At 36.6% G+C, this 23,063-nt stretch overlaps 1 protein-coding gene across 3 annotated transcripts; it reads left to right on the forward strand.

Annotated features, from left to right (window-relative positions):
* The first annotated feature begins 4 nt into the window (after positions 1–4).
* Positions 5–23,029, forward strand: LOC132199988 (prostacyclin receptor). Of its 3 annotated transcripts, none has more exons than XM_059625127.1 (6): positions 5–325; positions 4,296–4,493; positions 7,543–7,845; positions 19,703–19,889; positions 20,730–20,971; positions 21,639–23,029. In XM_059625127.1, exons 2-6 carry the CDS (start codon positions 4,311–4,313, stop codon positions 21,927–21,929), a joined length of 1,206 nt encoding a protein of 401 aa, XP_059481110.1. In that variant the 5' UTR covers positions 5–325; positions 4,296–4,310; the 3' UTR covers positions 21,930–23,029. The 3 variants fall into 3 exon arrangements, with proteins under 3 accessions (XP_059481110.1, XP_059481111.1, XP_059481112.1); XM_059625128.1 differs by having other exon boundaries at positions 232–321; XM_059625129.1 differs by lacking the exon at positions 5–325 and adding an exon at positions 3,165–3,217.
* The last annotated feature ends 34 nt before the right edge of the window (positions 23,030–23,063 follow it).

Genomic DNA, 23,063 nt, shown 5'->3' on the forward strand with positions numbered 1-23,063 from the left:
AAGCAACATTCGCAATTTTCGCATCCCTAGCTCAGCGGAAAGTGGTTTTCCAAAAATTACTGTACGCGCCCCAGCGAATCGCACACATGCCGCAGCTATATAATAATTTATGTAAAGCGGAGACCGAATGCGCGTACGCATGGCGCTTCTGATGAGCATTCACCTCTGTTTGAAGTCTCCCCTCTCCAGAAAAGGCGCGAGCGGAGGCCTTCGGTGCCGCCTCCGGAGCGCGGGCACGCTCAGTTTCGGTGCGGCCGCCTCCGAGTGACTGTCCGACCCTTTGACCGCCGCCTCCACAGCGGATTCTGGACCTAGAGACATGTAGGTGAGTTTTCGCTTTTTGAAAATGATTACTCGGAAAAATTAGAAAGTAGCATCTTAGGCCCACCTGTTGTTTGCGTCCGAACTTACTATCTAATTCTAGTACTATGTGTAAATTACCTAACGAAAGGCCGTCAGCAATTTTTTATGCCTTCTCTAACACTATAAAAAAAAACCTAGACGCGAATCAAATTTCACTGCGGCACAAAATCTGCCAGCTGGTGTGTTAAATATTAATCGACGTGTTAAATGCGATGTCCGGCGTTTTGATCAAAAATCCTCGGTTGTTTAAAAATCAGACCCTCTGACATAAATTTTTGTGTATGTGAATCGGCAGGAGACGAAAATGGGAGTCACGAACTAAAGCTTTAGCGGCAAAATGAAAATAAATAACGCTCACAGGGTACTTTATGCGCCAAACATCATCATAAAAGAATATTTTATTTCCAATACGTGAGGGTTTTCGCAAATTGTAGCACACCGCGGAAAAATTTATTTCCATCGCTGCAGCGCAAAAATGGAAATTCAGTCAGGATTATATTATCCGAGTTAAGAATTGTGTGCTACTTACAATGTCAGAAAATTCTGATAAGATTTCCTCCAAATTATAACATTTATTTAATTAGTGCCGATTAAACAGGGGCGAGATTCAGTTTGGATTTTGGTAAACAAAGCGAGACATCTCGGAACACTATCGAGAGAAAAATTCATGTGAGACGCCACGACCCACAACAAAAAACATAAACATAGATTAAAGTCTTGGCCACAGATGTACGAGAGTGAAAAAATGCATTCACTGCTCCAGGCTCACGTTTTTTGTGCGCAGCTGAAAATGCAGCCAGCACTCAGCGCCCATTCAATTTCATCAAGAGTTCTCAGGAAGAGCGGGTCTTGCGAATCTGACAGATTGAATTTCGCAATCTCTCCCCTCCCCCCAAATATACGCAAATACCTTTCGCGGGAACCGGTTTAGTTGACAATGTCAACGTTCAAATAGTCTAAAATGTAGTTTGAATAAAAAAAAATGTTGATTCCGAGTGCATATGGGAGTGTGATAGAGCGCGGCGATTAAGCGAAGGACGTGCTCAGTTCGCTGGATTTGGGTCAAATCTGTGACTGCAGCGAGCGTTAGCCTGTTGATACTTCGTATTTCTTGTCTTCGATTAAATAATGCTGCTGTGGCAGTGATCAAATAAATTAGAGCATAAGTTTTATAGCAAGTATTGTGCTATTTCAAAAAGTTGGTCAAAAGCTGCTCAACTGCAGGTTGTAAATAATACTCATTAGAACTAGCTCGGAAAGTGTGGATAATTAAGTTAGACAATAAATCAAGAATTTTAATTATTTTAATAATCTATCACCAGTAGCAACAGCAGCAATTTTATCTCCATTATTTTGGGTGCATCATAACATAATTTTTTTTATCAAGAGGACTTTAATTATTGCAGAATTATTTAGTTTTAATAAATTTTTGTTATTTTAAAATTGATGAATAAAAATTGAATGATGAGTCATTTCAGAGTTCAATAAAAAAAATAGGTTTTTAATCTGAAAATAAAAATAATATATGATATTCCAACTGCCAACTTGCTCTTGATTTTGATCTTTTCAAAATAGACAAATTCTAGGCCCGTCAGAAAAAAATGAAAATTAAATTTGTATTAAATTAATTATGCTTTTGTATACAAATCAAATCACAGTTATAACTTGCAAAAAAAGAAAGAAATATTTTATTTCGTAATAAAATTTTATTAGAAAGTTTTTTTCAAATTAATATATAGAAAGCATGTCGCACGTACTATTTAGTAGCAGACCGTCAAAACAATTAACTAAATCACAAACAATAAACATAACATTTCCCACTGCCGTTAATAAATTTAAGTAAGAATTTATCGCTCTATTATTTGGATACCAAAACATTAATATAATTTGCATCCCCAGCACACAAAGCTCAGGTGTGGGGCCGAACCATAAAGAGATACATTGTTGTTCGTCCCTCTATTAAATTGCTTTCTTCTTCTTTATTAGTTTAATGCCCACTTAAAATCAATCCGCACGTACGGTTAGTTAAACTCGTACTTCCTTTCGCGTGAGGCGAAGCAGGAAATCTCCTTAGGAAGCGCTATTATTTGTGCATCATTTATACACCGTACGCTTTTCTGCTTGACAAAGAGAAAAGAATTTGCTTGCGAAGCGAGATAAAAAATAAGGAACGGAAAAGCTGCAAAACACCGCGATTGCGACTTTTTTTTATTTAAAAATCGATATATTCGCTCTGAATCGGACATATTTTATATGTATCATAGCAAAAGGGATTTCAATTTTCGTGGCAGATGGCACAGAAATTTAGTTTGTCATTCATTTCAGCCTTTAACTTCGGCAGACAGGCGTAATTCGCTTTTCACGCTTTTCCGATTTTCCGTTCCAGCCGCGTGCGCCTTGGATAGGAAATTCTAAGAGCGTTGCCGGGTCGTTTGCTCCCCGCGGGACTAGCAATTTGCAATGCTAGTTGTCTCATTAGACGCGTAATAACTCACGTGTCGCTTTGGCAAATTTACCGCTAACGTGGCACACAATTTAGTTAATTACCTCGCCTTTGTGTGGACAATGCAGGACCATTCTTGATTTGCATAAATCTTGTTAACCCTGTTTAGAGAAAAATCGTAAATTGTTTTATTTACAAAAACAACCTTGCGAAAATGCACGAAGAGTCGTGCAGATGCGTATATGTTTTTCTTACTCCAGAAAAAAACTTTGAATTGCCAACTATGCAAAAGACGGTCTAGTGCAAATCAGCGATTTGAAGTAGCAGCTGCCTTTTGTCACTCTCGCGAAACTTGTCTCACGCCAGCTGAGCTTCGCAACACGCATTTTAGTAAATTGAAGAAAAAAATAGGTAGTATGAATGTTCTTTCAAGGATAAACATATAAAAAGGGCGATTTAAATGCCTCTAAAATCACAATGTTCAATGTTTTTCAAATTTTCAACAAATTTTAAAATAATTTTCCACTAGACAAACTTTTTATTTACTATTAAGAACATGTCTCATTTCAAGCAGCTTAAATATAATTTATAATTTTTTTCTTTCAGTAAATATTCATGCTTTTGTGTATTTATTTTCGCAGTAGCCACTTTGCTTCATACATTTTTATAAAATGCAAAATGTTAAAATTTTGATTCACTTGTTTTTACTATATCAATACCTCGAAATGGAAAAAATTTTTCTGAAAAACATCGATTTCCAAAAACAATGAACTTGAATTGATACTTCTAGCTGGAAACGTAGCAGTATGCAAAAAGTGCTAATTTCCTACTACCCAAGTTTCATTGTCAGTCTGAATAAATGTGACCACAGGCAACATCAATATTATTAATCTTTTGCACTATATTTGAAAGTTTGAAAACATTTTTTTTTACTGAAAGAAATATTTTGCTTTGTTTAAAAATAAAATATTGTGTGGATAAATTTAATAATATATTTCTCAAATAAAAATTGAATTTTAATTGGCCAAAAATAATATACATATTGTAAATATTGTAATTATGCAGCTTGTGTAAAATTGCAATTAGAATTTTTTAAAGCATACATCATATGTCATATTATTTAAAAAAGGCTTCATTTGGTGTGCATGTACTTCACATCACACTGGGACTGAAACATAAATTCAATTATTTTCTTAAGTTTCTTATTTCTCCTACTTATTCTCGGTGATTTGTGATTTATTATGAACTATTCATCGTTAAGAACAAAAGTAGCAGATTTTGGTTACTTGTGAGAAAATTATAGTTGCAAATTAAAAAAAAATTATAAATTATACCTGAGAATATCAAAAGAGGAGAGTTGGGAAAAAGAGCAGCTGACGCTCAAATTCACAAGCAGGCCTTTTGACACACACCGAGCGAAATTTTTCATCTTTTTTAATTGGAAGCAAATTTTAGCTCACTGATTTTGTGTGTAACATTTGTGTTTCAGGAATTTACACTCAAAATGGTCGGCTCGGTTTTGTCCAAAGTGTCCACGGAAGTCCGCTGGACACTGAACGCCACCAGTTTCTTTGAGCAGCTTGAAAATACGACCGAGTTTGCATCTGTGGCACCGTCAGCCACCCCAAGGAGGCATCTGGGGGTGGCCATGCAGGCCGTGATCACAGCCAGCTACGTACTTGGAGTGGTGAGTTGGTCCTCAAAGTTCCCCTTGAATTCGATATATAACTTTTCCATCCAAGTAGAATTTTGGTGCCCATCGTTTTTAAATAAATATTTTTGCCTGGCAAAGTTGCACGTCTGAGCTTGGCAAGGGCTAGTTTGACGAAAAGCAAATCGAATGAGCAAGTTTCGCATCTGGGGAGTTTAGTCTCTGTATATTGGCACTTAACAGCGCGGTATCGTTGGACGTGTGTCACTTCATTTGACCCCAATAGAAAGATCCTATCAGTTAATTGCACTTATTCGTGCTTTGCGTTTACCAGAAAATAGATCAACTAGTTCTGCATTATTGTGCAATATTTCATTTCAAAGTAAATTTGGAAATTTTAACTGCATAAGTTGAATGTAGCAAAAATATAAAAATTCACTGTCAGCGCTGAAGGTGTCCACTTGCAAAAAAAATCATTAAATTTAAAAAGCCATGATGTTTAGGTGTTACCTATCAATTTAAATAAATTATTATTTTTTTTTTTTAATGAAAAATCACCACAATTACTTTTAATAGGTTGAGCCGAGTTGAGCCTTTGATTTTTTTTTTTACTTTTTTAATTCCAAGAAGTTTGTCCATCAGTTCAATGGAGGGCAACTTTTTATTTAAATTCATTTGCATGGATATAGCATAATTTAGATTTCAATGAGGTAAGTTTCAAAACAACAAAGATTTCGCCACAAATTTTTACCATACCAAATATTCATTATCCTCTTAAAATTGTGAAATGCTGGTGGAAATATTATTTATTTATCATGTTACTGGCTAATATCACAATCACAATTCAGCTTTATAATGTTTTTTTTTTATTAAAATGCAGCTTGAGAAGAAAAAGCAGATAAATATGAGTGTAATGAGTATGGACTTTATTGTAAATTATTAACTATTCTCATTCTTTTTAGTGTAGTGCTTAAAACCGGCCACACAGTGTTTTGAAAAGCTCTGTTGCAGCACTTAAATGTGTAAAGGGCTTTTTATATTTCAGTATCAGTAAATTCACAGTTCCCTTTGATGCTTCACTCTCTTTTTTATTAACACTGAGAATTTTATATGAAGCTCCGAAGCTCGTCTTCTCGCGCAAAAAATACGCCACTCAATCAACCATTGTTGAGCTTGAAATTTTGAAAAGATCCAACTTGATTATGCCTCAATCAATACGAGAGTGCGTGTCACAAAAAATGAACGTCAATAATCTTGTGATAGAGGCTGCGAGTGCTGTGGATTAGTTTTTTTTGCGCCTTTGAAAATTCATCCTGACTGAAGCTCGTTAATTTCTTTTTGTCTCGCAAATGAGTCCTCCCTTAATCAACGTGGCGAGAGACGCCACCACCCTAATAAACACTCCGTTAGCAAAAAACTCACTACGGCTGTTTGCACTACTCGGGGATCGATTATCTTTTTCCCGAGTGACTTTTGGTGGATCATGGCGGAAAATTGTGAAGTTCTGACTAATCATGATGTTTTTTCTCCTTTCGCTCAGCGGTCGATCATTACAATCATTTAACCCAAGGCATAGATATGCAGACTCGCGCACACACATTTGGGCGAAAGAGCGCAAATTCAATTTTGCTCATCGTGCTTCTGCTGCCTCCGCCTGCGGAATTGGATTTCTGCGCTGACCGGCGTACGTCCGGAAAATTACATACGGTGCTCACGACCAAATATAGCGAGTGTGCAGGTCAGCAAGCAAGGAAATCGTAGCGCAATTTTGTGTTGTGCACACCACCACGGGGCCACATAGAGAAAGAGACAAACCGTGTCAGTGTCGCCGCTTTGAAGTCTCTTCTAATGAAAAAGCTCTGGCCGAGAGATATGAGCAAAAGGCACAACCTGCTGAGAATTACAGCCGACCCTAGCACTGATTCTCGAATCTGTAGTTGTATACATATCTCTTCAACACCCGCAGCTTCAGATCGTTAAACTATACTGTTTGTTCGTCTGTCTGAGAGATGAGAACTTTTGCTTACCCATAAAGTTTGATTTGCTGATTTCTAATTCGAAAATTTCCAAGCAGATCTTATTTACATTTGGTCTGTAAACTTTAAAAGTAAATATTATATTCAATACTGCGTGATTTACCAATAAACATTATTTTAAACTAAAACTTTCAGTGCCGGAGAAACGCGTGACTTGATTGAAATATTCAAGTCCTCACAATACCCGACAATACCAAAAACATTGTTTAATGAACCTAAAAATCGATATAATTTTGAATGATGTTGCAGGTGTTCATTATTTGGTTCAAAGGAATACGAAATATATCTTACCTTTGATATTTAAGCCCAAAATGGTGCAAGAGTCTCATGTTTAGATAACGCATGAGCGCAGCAACACACAACCATCAGTGTGATCAGTGCTTAAAAACCCCAGCTCACTATTAATAACAAGAGAACCCTGATTAACTCTTACTGTCAATTGATTTTTATGATATTTAGTTTGAAAAAATGAATAATATTTAATTAATAATATTTCTTACTCAATATTAAAATATTTTTTGTTGCGGTCTGGATGACAAATCTTTGTTGGTCTGTGCCCTTTATTGGTGGTGCATAATGCAGCACATTTTATGTCATTTTCATTTAGGGTTCCTCTGTATTGATAAAAACGACGCCAGTTTTATTTGCTGGTATTTAATAATTTTTGTAGTCAATATGATACTGAAAAAAGCTAAAAGAAAATCTTGAATAGGACATTACATATTTTTGGGTGAATGCTGAGGAGTTGAAGGTTTTTTCTGATTTGTTTATTGAATAATTGAATTAAGTGATGTGAACATTGACGCTTCTTCAATTATCTAATAAATTTTTGCAAAAGTTTGAAATTTAGAAATTTTTCAACATGGCAAGTAAGGGTGTTTCTTCAAAATATAGGAATATCAGAAACAAAATCTGGCGGATGTGGTACCAACTTTCACCCCCACGTGTGTACTCTGGAGTGAAATAATTAAAGTGTTTTTGTTTTCAAAACAACCCGCGTGGGTGTCCGACCGTGGCCTCTTACCCCATTTTTCTCATTGGTGCCGCAGGTGGGCAACGGCGCAGCTCTGGTGATTCTGTCCCGAGAGAAAAAGCGCCCAGGCTGGGGACGCAACACCAGCAAGCACCACCTGATGCTGCGGTGCCTGGCGGGAAACGACCTGGTCGCCCTGTTGGGCATGTTGGTGCTGATGCACGCCCAACTGTACCTGCCACCGCACCTGACCGCCACCCAGGGCTACTGCGTCGCCCGACTCATGATGCGCGTCTTCGGCCTCGGTTCCGGGGTGGTGGCGCTCGTCATGGCCGCCGAAAGGTGGTTGGCCCTTTCGCACCCCTTCGTCTACCAACAGGTAAGAATTTATTTTTGATAAAAAATATTATAACAGAGAGGGTTGTTTACAAAGAAAAAGTTTTTCCAAATAATAAAATTAAATATTAAAAATTAATAATTCTTTCAAAAGTTGAGATACGTAACAAAAACAAATGTCGGAAGGCAAGATGTAAATAATACAGAATCCTTGTGGTCCTTATAATTTTGCAAATTATAAACATTAGACTAAATAAATTTATATATTATTTACATGTATTTCATTATATTTGTTATTTACACACGAGAAAACCTAATTTTGTTTTCTATCCATTAAATCTGGCGGATTAAGTTGTGTTACTTTGCTACTATACTATTTAACCACAAATTATTTGAAACTCATCGTTACGTAACAAAACTGTAATGTAAATGGTCTGGAACTTAGCTCTCAAATTAATATGCGGTCGCACAGCGCACTCCCAAGCTGTAATTTTGAAAATTCACTCTCAACGCTCTGCCAACCATGCCAAGCGTCTAAAGCAGCAAAAACAGCGACCATTCCACATAAAATTTCCTTGCTTTCGAGCTCAACTTTGCGACCAGTCACGTATTCCACGTCTGCGGGTCAGCTCTGCAATTTTCAGTAATTATCAATAGTTCCGCAAAAATGCTTCATTTCCCAAAAGTTATGAATTTGGCGAAAATCCACTTCCTGAAAGTGAAGGAAAATGTTGGCCTGGCGCCAATTCTTATTGCTCAAGTGAAGAATCCATGGGATGCAAATGCTTAGCCCGTTAATCCAGTCGGCACTTTTGTGCTGAAATGCGAGATCTCATATCTATTAAGTAGTCTTTTGGATACTTTTTTGCCTCAAAATTTATCACTAAACTTTTGGAGGTTATTTTCTTTGGAGCGGAAAAGACGGTAGCGGGCAAATAAATTGGCCCTCAGCCCTCAACCTGCATTAACGCCAAATTATGTTGCGCCTCCACATAACTTTTTTCTAACATGCTTGAATGAAAACAGAAACTTTTTTAATTCAATCCCCATCGGATAGATACACACAAATAAAGTCCACAAATCGACTTCTCCGGCATGAAAGAAGGGATTTTCACATCTGCATAATATACATTCGACACCAGGGAGATAAATTGAAAAGAGGAGCATAACAAGTATCTGATTTCGGATTATATGAGGCAGGCGAGTAAAATGAAAAATTGCCTGGCGCCGATGATGTATATAAGTACTGCATCTCTTCCGCCTGGCCCTTCGGCTCAGGCTGGGGGTTCAAATTTATCACCAGGCCATTCATCTCGTCAACTCCAGGCGAGACGTGAAGCTAGGAAAGAACTTTTTGCCTTTTTGTTTCTAAAGGCGCGCGTGTTTTTCATTGTCTCGCAGCCAGTGGCAAACTTTTAGCCGCTCATAATCGGTTCGCTTTGCAGCGAGCAAATTCGCGCGTACCTTCTTCACGCAGCACCAGTCGGATGACAAGGCAGCGATGAACGCTTTTATCCCTCGGCGAAATCAGAGGAAGCCGTTGAGAGCTAATTCAAATTATTTACTAAATTGGAGAAGTGTTCAGAGAAACACTTTTGATGAGAGTTGGTAGTTCTCATCATTTCTGAAGTTCTGCTGTTTAAAGAGACATAAATAATCTCTTTATAGACTCAAAAGTTACAATGAAACTCATGGCGTTAAGCATAATTTAAGAGATCAGATCAGAAATAGAAACCCACTTTATATTGAATCTCTCTAAATACTTTAGTATAGTAAAATGTCCTCAAGAAATCCATTAAAGATTAAGAACCTTCTTATTATTCCCCCCCCCCCCTCCCAAAAATAATAATAATAATAATAATTTTTGACATGAAAAATATGTTTGCGTTTGAGAGTTACAATTATCCAGAGTGAACATGTGCTTTCCAATTTTTATAAAAAATGCACTGTTGCTGTTTTCTGTGCTAATATAAAATTTATAACATGGCATTCAACATCCCTAACGTGATTTCTGTATACCATGAGTGTTAAATAATTGAAATTTTGTTTAAATTTAAAATTCTCATCGTGGATTTTATTCACCAGGATGTCTTTTTATACCATGTCCTTTTTGACGTTATTTGATTGGAAAAATGAAGTCCTGTCAGCAACTGTCAATCATTCATTATTCATTCATTATGCATTCAGTACAAAACAAAATAGCAAATGACAAAACTTTTAATGAAATTATTTTTAAAACGTCCAGCAGTTGTACTGTTAAAAAAATCTAGAGGAAACACTTATTAATTTATTTGTGAAAAGATAATTACAATAAAAAAAATTTTCAAAACTAATTACTCACGTGTTTTACAAATGTATTGCATTTTGGGTTGACCCGCGCCTATATAATATATTACGTAAGAAAATAGCGAAAAATAGTTGGGCTTTGCCATGTAACTCTTTAAAATTAGTTTTAAAATTGTAACCAGTCAGTCATCAGAAGAACGCTTTTTTAAAAGTCGGCTCGAGCACAGTAATTAGAAATTCAGAAATACAGGGCGTAACATAACAAAGGAGGGCTCACAAGTATGCTTATTCAGTCAACCCTCTTGAAAAGAATGAATTTTACTCTTTCATTTCACGAGTCGCCGCCCTAATTTGATTGCCGTACAGCACAAAGAAAATACATGAAGTTCTAGCGGGTGAGACCAAAAATTTAAATTGCGTCTATGAGTTTTGTTTTTACGACGTGATGGCCCTTGGAGATAAGGAGCGAAAATTATTCTAGGCCGGTGCCAAAATCATTGACAGAACGCTAGGCGTTCGGCACGCAGCGAATCTAAATCTGCTAATTACTCCTGACAAGGGCCAAGTTTCAGATTCGCATGACCAGAACCATTAAGAAGAGCTTCTCATTTGCATGCGCCAAGGAGGAAGCGGCGTTATAACTTCAGATTACGTACACCCGTCAGCTTGATTGCGCAACTGGAGCATTCCGGCATGTGTAATAATTTTTTTGCACGCGCCTCCCAGCAGTCCCAGCTCCAATGAAAATAGAAATTAAAAGTCAGAAAGATGCTCTCCTATAAAAAGGCGGCGCAAGTAAAAAAAAAAAAAAAAACGAGTGTATATTTGCTCGTCGCTCTCCATCCTCCTTCGTTTCACTCGAGTCGTAACTGCACAACTCGGGTGATTGAGTTTTGATCTTTAATGCGACTGGCTGACGTCATCGAGAATTATTACGATTTCGTAGAAAAAATGTGATCAATGAGAGGTTCTGCCTGTTTGTTTGCTGTGCTATTGCAGAGAAGGTTCAAAGTTAATCAAAAAGGCACTTCACTTGTGAAGCACTACTTTACCATATTTTCTTAATAATATAAAAATCAAACCAATCGACCAAAATAACTCCTCTTTCATTACTCTTGAGATAATTTTCATTGGAAAGGACTCTGAAGGGCTGCTGTGATTACGTGACGCGCTCTTCACAGGATAATGTAGGTCACATTTTCTGTGACCTGTTGCACCCTGCCCGTTCCAATAATAACTGGGCACGCGTTCGTAACATTTTCTGCACACGGAATCAAAAATTGCGTCACCTTTCAATGACGGGGGTCGGTCGATTTGGCGGCAGGTCGATCTCCTCTCCAGGGAGTTTCGCACACGCCGAGATTGGAAAAAGACAGCAGGGTGGTCTCGAGGCCATTTGCACGCTTACTTAACTCTCGCCTACACTCTAGTGTCTGCTGCCACCCCCTTACCTACCCCAAATGGGGTCGCTGAACCAGACTATATTGGCGTGGCGGTTATGCCGAGCTAGTAGCAGTTTTTCGTGGAAAGAATGCCGCGTTCGTTGAAAGTGAAAATGAAGCTAATTTGCCGTGGCGTGCCGGTGGCGTGTCTTATTACCGACAATGAATCAAGTTTTTTTTGTAATAGTTTTACGTAATAAGCGCATATTATTCTTCACGTTATTAGACAAATTTGCATTTAAGTAAACAGCAAATAATTAAATAATGCAATGGTTCCAATTTTTTCTGCTTTTCAATAATCAATGTTGTAAGTTAAAAAAATATGACTTTCTAGAAATTAGAAATAATAGAGGAGCATAATCATTTATAAATAAAAACATATGTATACAAAAATATGTTGTAAAAACACTAAAAACGTAAAAACAAATATATTTAACGAGAAGCAAAGAAAAATAAAAATATAATTATTTATTTCCGTTGTGATATTTTTCAACTTAATTAAAACTTTATTAATTTACTGCTGTGATTGCACTAATCATTCTTTTACAATGCATTTGCAAAATAAATAATTTCTCAATCTTTTGAACTTTTAAATACATTTTTATAATTAATTTTGTTTTTTATTGATTTCTCAAGGGATATGCAGATATGTATTATATCAATAATATAAATAATTAAATGTTTTTATTACATTTATTTAATGTTTGTTTAAGTAAATATCAAACCTGCTTATAATTGTAGAAAAACGTAATACTTATTTCATGATATAAGTATTAACTTGACGTGATAATGAATGTTTATATTATAAGTATTTTGGCGCTTGGTGAATGATTTTAGTCTTAAAATTGCACTCGGATTTATTTTCCTTTTAATATCCTTTTATTTTTCATTTTCACCCCCTCCCCAAAGTTTGAACCTTGTAAATGCTTTTAAAAACAAAAATGGGAAAATTGAGCGAAATTAAGCTTTTATTTAATGAGAATCGTGAGTCTGTTTTAATTTTCTCACATATTGCAGCTTCGGTGTAAACTAACAGTTTTCATCCTTTTAGGGTAGTAGCCAGCGTGCAATAAATCACCCCGTCAGTACCGGAGTCTCACCCTCTAAAGTCCCCAAAAAGTAAAACCGACGTCCAAAATTGGTCTCGTGTGCGCATCTCAATCCTGTTAGTTTTGCTGCCCTTGTACTTTAACCCAATAAACTGGCCGTGCCGGGGCGCAACTTGAGCTTGGGCTCCTCTCATCAATTGAGTCGCAGAATTGTGTCGCCTTTTCGCAATCAACCCCTTTATACGTTCCAAGGGTAAACGTGCGATTAATTAATGAGTTAAGCCGGCCTTGAGGCTACCGTGCTAATTAAATTGACTCTCTCGCTGGAAAGCTACCACCCCTCTGTGATTAATCGCATTGTCTCTATTTATCCGCACAGCAAAACAAACAGCTGGCAAAAGTCGCCCTTGGTATATTTATCACGCTTCTTGCCTACAAATATTTTTTTCACTCATTTGACGCCAGCAGAGATACGGACGCATTTGACCTTTCCCGTGGGCGAATGAAAGTGATTCGCTTTGGTGATTGATTGCACTATTTATATTTGCTCACTGTGACCGCTTTTTATTGGAGGCCTGAGGAACGCAGACGGAAAGTAGAAAAAGTAAAAGAGTAAATTCTCCAAAAGTCGCTCCTACGGATTTCTGCTGAAATGCGTTTTCTATTTGTCAGTGCTGAATCTCTCTCTAGTTAGTGCAGAGTGCTTTTAAGTAGAGACAAAGCGCTCCAACGAAGAGCTGAGCTGCTTACAGATTCGCTTTTGGTGTATAATTTTGCTTCCGTCGCTACATTTCTCTTTTGTATTCTAAAAGAGAATTTTTTAGTTAGAGCTTCGGATGAAGATAAGTTTTTTAAGTCGGCTCGTTAAAAATTTGCATTGGATAAATTGCAAATTAACAGCATCATAAATTGCGATATATGGTCCAATTAAGTGTAAGTGGTAAAAAGTTAGGATCAAAAAGTTTGCGAATTTCATTTCTCAATTAAATTTGCGTCTGCCCTTGGCCGTGACCAATGAGCTCATTATGTTGCTGTTCCTTTGTTTGCTCTCTCATCAGGCATATTAAATACGCGGCTGTCCAATTCAAACGCAACGACACTTCCTTTATCGCCGACAACAATGCGCCAATGGCCCATTGTTGCGAGCTCTTGATGTTTAATTAAAGTCGCCGATGGCGCTGTGCAATTTTACGAGCGGCGAAATGTAGCAAAAATTTATGATGCAACGAGCGTTTAATGGGCGATTCGTTAAAAAAGACCACTCGCCGCCACACCTATCTGGAAAAGATATCCTCCCAGCGGAACAGAAAAGAAAACGCCATTGTCGACCCTGAGAAAGGCATTTTGTGTGCCGCAAATCTGGTTACTAAAACTCAAGTGCGCCTGAATTACTTTTTGTACTTCCAAGACGTGTGGTAGCGTACGTGTTACAAAAGTAGTAAAAGTTGCGAGAGATTGCAATCTTCTTTTCCATTCGAGGAGCTTCTTTTGCTGTAGTTTAAAGGCGCTTATGTGGCGCCGAAGGCGGTTGAAATATTGCCGAAATTAATTTTATCGCTTCTAATGGCTGGAAATGCCTTTCCGTTTGAGCAAACTTTTGCTTGAAATGGTGTGTTTGCCATTAGATAAGAACATTAAAAATGGCAATATTGGCACAAAGCTAAAAATATCTTTTAACAGAATCTGTTTGTTCGTTCCGTGGATTCCATTCAAAGCGGCATTACAATTTTATCTTTTTGCATATTTTATAAAGCAACCTGCTTGGCCTAAGTCTATTTTTTTTATCGTCAAAATTACAATAAGACAATTTTGTCTTGTTGGCCTGTGCCCTTTATTGACGGTGCGCAGAAGAGACCACCTAATTTGCTATTAATTTTTTAGGTTCAAATCTATTCCGAGTCATAATTTAATCGCTTAAATTTTATATAAAAGTTGCAAAATTTTCAAATTAAGAAAAATTTATATATAATTAATAATATGGAATAGTTACAGAGTATTGTATTTATATTAATCAGTAAACAGATCCTAAAAATTGTTTATTATAAATAATTCTCAGAAGTTCTGATTTCGAGTTGTCAATATGCAAAAATAAAAATTAATATGATATGATATTATAACTTTATATTGCTACTTTAAAAAAGTCATAATGCGCTTGATATTAATACAATTAATTAATAAAATAAAAATAAATACTTTTTAATCTTAATACCCCATTAGTAATTATTATAAATAAAACTAGTGTTATTTTGGTGTTTTTAATGTAAAATATTGCAAAAAGAACGTATTTTAAAACATAACTACTTTGCTAATTTGGAAAATATGACTTATATGTACTATTTAACTAAATATCACCAGCCCTAAAGGAATTCAGACCTTTCACTTGAAAAATAAAAATTCGTCAACAATAATTTTCAGACAGAATCATGAATTTCTTCGCGCAGAATGTCATCAGCAAAGCGAACACGCCAAGAATTTTAATCAAGCGGAAAATTAAGTAGACTGCGCCGTCCTCAAAAATGAATTTTTCTAAAAGGCGTTCACCGACGTTATTGAGAAAAACAAAGAAAAGACATCCTTCCAGCAAAGTTGGACGGCTTTGAAATTGCGCAGCGAATTTCCTCACTTCCTCCACTCGTCTTTTCATTAATTAATTCAGCTAACTTTTTCAAAAGAAGCTGCCGGAACCTTTGACGAAAAAATCAATAACAGCAAAACTCGCAGATTTGGAGGAAAAACAATACAGACAGGGAGGTTTTTCCAGCAGCATCTGGTTGAAATACGTCGGGATAAGAGCCCCTGTGAATAATGCAATTATCTCGGCCTGCCAGAGAGTGGCAGCCCTTAATTGAATTAAGAGGAGAGAGTGACGAGACCCAGAAAAAAATTACGCTACGGCGGATGTTTGTGAAAGACCAAACCTTATTTATAGTTATTTATATCGGAAGAGTCATAAAATTATAATCAAAGCAATGCAGGCATGAATGGCCGTTCTATCAGAGTGGTTCAATGAGATGTGCATAATTATTGCATGATCAAATCATCCGCTAGAGTGGTACCCGTATGCGCAACATTTTCATAAATCAGCGGCTCTCGTATTTAGAATAATGAGCACCAAATGGGCAATTGCCTCTGTTCAATGAAATGTAATTTGAACTGGTCTGATATGCGAGTGTTTATTTTAGTGTAGCCCAATTTGTTTGCAGATTTACGACTGCAGCCTTGGATTTAAAAACGCGGGATTTATTGTGACAGCAAAACAAACCGTAAAAAAGTTTTAAGGTCATGACCACTAAAATCTAAATCCGACTGAACTTTTTGAAAGTTTACTTCTTGTTGTTATAAAGATAAAGTTATAACCCTTAATTCATTTTACCTCGTATTTTGACTCCTCGTCGCATTAGCATAAAGGCGTAGGCCATTGTTGCTCTCCAGGTTGTGCTTTAGAGAAAAATGGAGATAAGTAGGAAATGGAAAATTTCACCACGTTCATTCTGTGCGCATTTGAATTGCAAAACAGCATTAGCATTTTGCTGGGATCGATTTTAAACAGGTTGCAAAATTAGCTTTTGCAACTTTCCATGGCCTTAATTAGCCATCAAAAACGTAATGAGGAGATAATTTAGGGGAAAATAATGAGCATTTGATACAACTGATCGATTTGGCAGAACTATTTATGAAGTCAGTAAAGAACAAACAAGATGTTGTATTGAGGTAAGTGAAAATTTGGTGGAAGTACCACTGCTGTTTATTGATGGTTTTATGTACGCAGGAATTGATAATATTTTAAGATAAAATTTACATAATCAATTAATTATTATTAATTTGCATTAAAACTTGTATAATTTTGAATGTATCCCGTTATGGGCAGCAATTGCCTTTGTGATAGATCAATAAACACAATTTGCAACTAAAACTTTTAAAATCTTTTAATATGTTCACACTTTTGAAATAAAAAATAACCTGACCATTTACATTAAATTAATTTTTAATTTAATCATCTTCATTTTATTTTTGATAAAATTATGGAGATCATTTTTATTATTCCGCGTGAATTAACCCAGTTTTTAATTTTGCTGTTATATTCGTCTTTATATTTCTATTTAAATTTTGCAAGTTTGTAAGGATTTCAATTTTTGGCACGAACCCAGTTAAATGTCGGATCGTCTGGCATTATTCAGTGACTGATTGAAAATAACGGCTTTGCGTCTGCAATGAGTTGGGAAAAGGAGAACCCTTTGTTCGGCTCAATTACTCTCACAATCAATGCCCGCAGCAATTGAATTAAAGCATTCCACGATCAAACCTTTTCCTCTGTCTACACGGTTTTCCCACGCAGAAAAATAAATAAATAAATTGGCACGAGTTGCACATGCGTTTTGAGGAAAATTCCTTGCACACGCCGCCGATTAAAATTCTTGCCGAGCCTATGTAAAAAGTTGCAGAAGAAACGCGCGCGTTCCTCATCGCACATTGAAATGCAAGCGACGCCGCGCTTCTGTTTACAAACTCAAAACAGCCGGGGCGCGTGAGCAAATTGCAAATCCGCAGCATCGCACCTGAAGCCACCGCCGAGTTAGAAAAAGAAAGACAGGGTCCCCCCGAAAAAAGATCATTAATTAAATTCGCGGATGCACCTGCCTTCCTCTGTGCTGTCAAGTCAGACGGCGTGACTTCGCATCCTTTGTCTTTGCTGGGTGACGTTTTTTGCTGATGGCAAAATCAATCCTCGCAAAATCGGTCCTCGGTTTGACCCCTGTGAACGACAAACAAGAAGTGCTTTTTCCTCACTCACGTCAATCCCTTTGCTTCTGGCCTTCTGGCAAGGGTTAAACGAGTTTCGTGTTTGGGCGGATTTGCGGGGCTTAAGTACACAAAGGGCACGGTTCGCAATTTATCGTGTTGTCTTCTGTTGTGAGCCGGGTCTGAGTTACAGTCCGACAATGATTCCAGTTATTGAAGCAGGAGAACTACAAAGTGGAACTTTTGGAATCCGAGCGCTCTTTGTGTTTTATCATCCTTTTATATATGTTTACTTGTTTTGCTTTCACACCCGTCCACGCTCTCTGAATCAGTTTTTATTACGGAATGAATGGACGAACTTTCTTTGTTTTGGGGTATTCCGGATATATATCCTCTTTTATTTGCCAAGCGTTTGTTGACAATATACCACTAAAAGTGATTTGTGTTGTATTGTAAATGTGGTGATTGCAAAATTTGATAATAAGAGACTGCACAAATATAATTATGAACTCAAAATTCAAATCTTATAATTTTACGCATTTAACGCTTAGAAATCTAAATGAAATAAATTGAGATCTTGATACATCTTTGCACAAACAATTTTAAAACTTAAAAGAAATTCGAGTCAAGAATTGACATACAGTTAAAAGTGCTTTGATACAAAAGCGGCTGCTGCTGGGATTTGGTAGCTAAAATAACTGTGATAATTTGTTATTAATAACTATTAATGGATAAAAAACTAATTTCTATTTCCTCTGCTCCAAATCAGTTTTCATATATTCAGATAGCAATTTGAAAAAAATTATTTTTATCATTTTGAACTTTGAAGTTCAATTTACCGTTCATTCACAATGATTTTGTGTATGCAGACCGTGGTGGTGCCAGTTTTGAATTCTGCCAAATGGATAATGTTCATGTCACCGCATTCGAACATGCGAATTTATTTTCTACGAAATTTTGTGCACGGCCGCACCTGGCGCATTTTTGGTTGTTGGCCAACCCAGAGCAGCCATTTGTGCAGACTTTTTGGACAAAAGGACGCTGCGAACGGCGCATGAAAAATGATGAACACATCAAGTTGATAACGCGGAAGCCGTATGGGGTATTATTAATAACGTGCGACTCGCGAAATATAATGAATTGGCCTTTGATTGATGAGGCTAATGGGCCGAGAAATCGACGCCATTAACTATATTGAGCTCGCCTGTGGTACACGGAGAGGACTGCAAAATTATTGCGACTAATGAAGGCTCAAAAAGAATACCCATATTTTCCGCAATATCAATTTCGCATTGACTTTACTGGAATGGCTTCAGTGTCGAAACTTTTGCAATTACTTTTGATACGTTCAACCTGCTTGATTTCGGCTGGATAAAAACGGAACAAAAGAAAGTTCTGCCTTTTCTTCAATGATAGGCTATATTATGTAAAAGTGTCCAACTTTTAAGATAACTGTTGAGTAAAGGAAAGCTGATTCAACAGAAATAAGATAGATCTAATCGGGAGATTATTAGCCAATTTTATATTTGGCTAATTTGTATTACATGCATTAGACCTATCAGATTTAAAGCTTAAAATGAGCCATAGAAGGAAACAGTCATATAATTAATTGTAATTAATTTTTGATAAAATATTTTCCTTGTCTCTGTTTGAAATGTCAGAATTTAAAATTTCATAAAATAGGCTTCAAATAGTAAAAAAAATATGAAGCAATATGCTTTTTAAATATAAATCTGAAATAATTTTAATTGTAAAACCAACAAGAGTGTGCAAAAAATATTTTTTTTATAGAAAATTTCCAAATTTATCAATTTTAAAATTTTTAAACTATACTCAGCCTGAAGCCGACTTTTGAGTCTGATAGTAGACAAGCAGACTATGAACAATTTTTATAATCTTCCGACATCCCCTTGTAAATATTAGCTCCTGATAAGGAAAGCGTTATTAAGTTTTGTAAATGGTTAGTTCTAAATACAAGGAGCATCGTTGTCCGAACATACAAAGTTCCTGTTAATATTCGCCCACCTTCTTTTGCCTTGAGGAACTGGAAAATTTTTAATGAAACTTGTTTATTGATTTTCTGTTAAACGTGCTGTTCTTGAAAGAACAAGAGCCGGCAAGTTATGCAACCCGCCCACTAAGCAAATCGCGCTGGTTGTATCTGGCAGACAGCAGGCGCTCTCGCCACTGCGATGCTTTACTCTTTTCTAAAGCAGGATTATCTGGAACAATGGGGCTGGCTAATCTCGCTGTGGGCATTGACGATATAATTCCAATTAATATGCGAGCCGCTAAATTAAAAGGGAGATGCGGCACGAATTCCGCACAGCGTTTACATAAATTTTGGTTTAATTGACCACTCTGCGTTCAATTCTGTTTGCAGCACGTGACGTACCACCTGATACGGCGCAGTATTTTCTCTTTATGGGCCCTAGTGGTGTTGCTCGTCAGTCTGCCGCTGTTCGGTTTCGGCCAATATTACAACCCCGGACCACCCCTTCGCTGTGAGAGGTACAGACAGGCAACCGACCCGGCTGGAATTGCCTATGCCTATCTTTTCTTCAGTTTCGGTAAGATTTTTTTCCTTTTTCTGTCGAGAACAATATTCTTTCCAGGGGGAAGTGAAGCGGGAAATAGAGACTTCGAGTAAATGAAATGTTTGACTCGTTTCCTTGTCACTCGACTGACACATGATTTCTATTTTATGCGATCGAGTTGAGTCAAGTGAATATTTGCAGCACAGATTTTCTTTGCTGGCCTAGAGGAACGTGAAATGTGCTTTTGACGAGCTTTGCAGTCATTAATATTAATTGGCTGCTTTTATTAAAAGAGCTAATGATAGACGGTCTAATTAATCATATTGTCAATAGCGCTGTTGACGAAGTAATTGGGATAACAGGCAATGTTGATGTTTTGTTCTTTCTCCCAAGACAAATTTGAATGATAACCAGTTACAAAGGCACAAAAAGTCTATCTCACGTTGCGAATGTGAAGTTTTAAATTAATTAATAGTTGCAATTACATAAATGTCTATTCCTTGAAGCATCATCAACAACAATTAATAGCAGCGTAATATATTTTTCATTAAATAGTTTACAGACCTAAAAATAGTTCGTCTATCAACCTTTGACGTTGGTAAAATTTTTCCCAGATTGAATTTTTTGTTTTTGAGAGCACTGAAAATTTAATTTTGTAAAAACAAGAAGGCGTTGTCAATGAATCTGTGACTCTTTAAGTATGTGCAATTTTAAAACGACATTTAAACAGGAAGATCACTTTATAAGTGAGTTAAACAGCACAAATAATATTCTTATAATGCAGAGGAAAAGGCGCTCTAAATATAATTTTAAAAACAATTTTTTGTCAGTGCAAATTTGTTTGATTTAATGGAGATTATTTTGCGAATTCAGGGTCACTGTTGTGCGTGGCCATCGTGGGCTTCAACCTGGCGGTGGTGCGCGCCCTGTGCAGCATTGGCCGCCGCTCCATGCTGGACCGCAGGGTCAGCAGCCGCTCGTCCACGAACACCCAGTCCAACTACCGCAGCCTGGCCGCCTCCAAGTCGCTGGCGGCCACCCACGAGGAGTTGGCCTTTGTGCGCCTAATGACCGCCCTCTGCGTCATTTTCCTCGTCTGCTGGATGCCCCAAATGGTTCGCACTTTCCAAAAGTGTTTTTCGATGTAGCTTTTCACGTTCAATCGTTGCTTGCATTTTGGATCAGAAACGTTTTTTTTTTTTTTTTATAAATAACGCATGATAATTAAATCGCGACGAGCTCGATAATTTTCAGCAGCACTGCGCAGATTTCCATAATTGGCTTGCTTCCAGAACAATGGCCTTATGGAATTGTTTAATTGGATTAATGAAAGCCACTTAATGCAAATTTATTATGTTCCTCCCAAGCCAAATGTTGATCTGCATGAAATCTGCATTAATTCCATTTCGGTACTAATGACATCTTCAAACCTCATTTAACAGCCCCTATATTATCAATTTTTAACTGTAAAAGTTTAACACCGTTGCTTATTTTTAGTAGCAGGATATATTTTGATAATTTTAATACTTTCAAGAATATTTTTTTCTGGGATTTGCTTAAAATAATAAAATACTAAATGCGAAAAATGCAAGTCTAGCAAGTAGTTTAGGAATATCTTAAAGCAACATGATTAAATTTTCTACCTATATACTACCTCTATTCATTTAAAAAAAATACTGCTCTTAAAATTAGAAATTTAATTCTTTCATTTGATGGCCGATGCTTTTTTTTTATTTTTTACAATTTTTAACAATATTAAATGAAAATTTTTGTTTCTTTCAGATTGCAATCCCAGTTTCACGCATGTACCCTAGTGCGACACCCCTTCTCCGGTTGGCGGACGTGTTGATGTCCTTCCACTTCTCCCTCGACCCCTACATTTACGTCCTCCTGCGATGTCGGCGCCGACCGTGTGTGCAAGCTTTCCTCAAGATCGTTTGCCGTTCGTCCAGCTTCCGCCACTCCGACCACCCAATTTCGGACCACCCCTCAAAACACACCACCTCAGACGCCTCCCACACCCCTAAGACGGCTCCCAGACGTCCAGACATGGTGCTCGAGCACCGAGTTTGAAGTTCTTGGTGCACTATTACATACATTTATGTGATTTGCAGACTCGCAGTAAGAGACTACGCCAAAAGTGGTGTGTTTTTTGCGCAAGTTTCTCAAAAAATTTGCATCTTAAAAGCTTGACTTTGACATCTTTTTTGTAGATTTTAGTCATTTTTGCAGTTGAAAATTTTATGAGATTTTTTTAGTGATTTTGCTGAATTTTGACCAATAAGCAGTATTTGGATTAGAAAATATTGAAATTGAGACTGGTTGAATTAATGGCAAAAATTTAATGTTACGGGCCTGCATTAAAATAAACACGCTTTTTCGATTTGTTATAAAATTTAACTTATGAGTTCAAATGCATTCCAACTTTCTTTAAGTACAATCAATATTATATTTTAAGATCCGACTGTTTCAATGCTAGTTACACTCACAAAAGATGTTCATGTTTTTGCCCTCATGAAAGAGGCTTTAATTAAACAACACTAATTACGTGTAGAGAAAGAGGACATTATTGTACGAAACATGGTATTGCTCATATTGACTTGTTAAATGTGCTTTAAAAACAAAACTTTTACAAATCTCACGCACATACATTCAATTGTGAAAATTTGAAATATAATGGTAATTGAACAATTAATATATACAGAAATATATAATTTTGTAACTTGATCGAAAGGCTACTGCTGGCACAGAATGGTATTTATTTTTTAAAACTGTACTGTAAAGTGGAAAAAAATCAATGTAATAAATTCACTCTGGAAATAGGAAATAATACTCTAGTTGTAAAAACAATAAATTTACATTGCTGGTGCTAACTTAGCAAGTGAAATGTGAATATCCCCCAACGTATTTTTATGTTATTGATAAAGAAATGTGCAAACTTCCAAGGAGAAGCATGTAGCAAAATTTAGTGAGACCAATTGATTTGGCTATAAAAAGCCAGAACAGAAAATTGTATTAATTTTTGATTAAACTGTCTGCTCTTTTACCACGATGAAATAGATGTAATTTGACTATATGTGATGTATGGAGAACAAAATTCTGCAAGGAGAAATATGAATGTTAAATTAATAATCTTTGTTTGTAGGCAAATATCAAAATAAAATAAGTCAAAAGTCATTATGATAAAATTATGTTTCATTTCCATTT

The sequence above is a fragment of the Neocloeon triangulifer genome, unplaced genomic scaffold (genome assembly GCF_031216515.1).
Source record: "Neocloeon triangulifer isolate White Clay Creek 2 clone unplaced genomic scaffold, ASM3121651v1 ptg000014l, whole genome shotgun sequence".
Classification (NCBI taxonomy): domain Eukaryota; kingdom Metazoa; phylum Arthropoda; class Insecta; order Ephemeroptera; family Baetidae; genus Neocloeon; species Neocloeon triangulifer.

Excerpts from the sequence above, each read along its gene's own strand:
- LOC132199988 (XM_059625127.1), top strand. The coding sequence starts at position 4,311 with ATGGTCGGCTCGGTTTTGTCCAAAGTGTCCACGGAAGTCCGCTGGACA. Across the intron at positions 7,846-19,702 it reads ACCCCTTCGTCTACCAACAG|CACGTGACGTACCACCTGAT; the intron begins GTAAGAATTTAT and ends TTCTGTTTGCAG. Across the intron at positions 20,972-21,638 it reads TCTGCTGGATGCCCCAAATG|ATTGCAATCCCAGTTTCACG; the intron begins GTTCGCACTTTC and ends TGTTTCTTTCAG.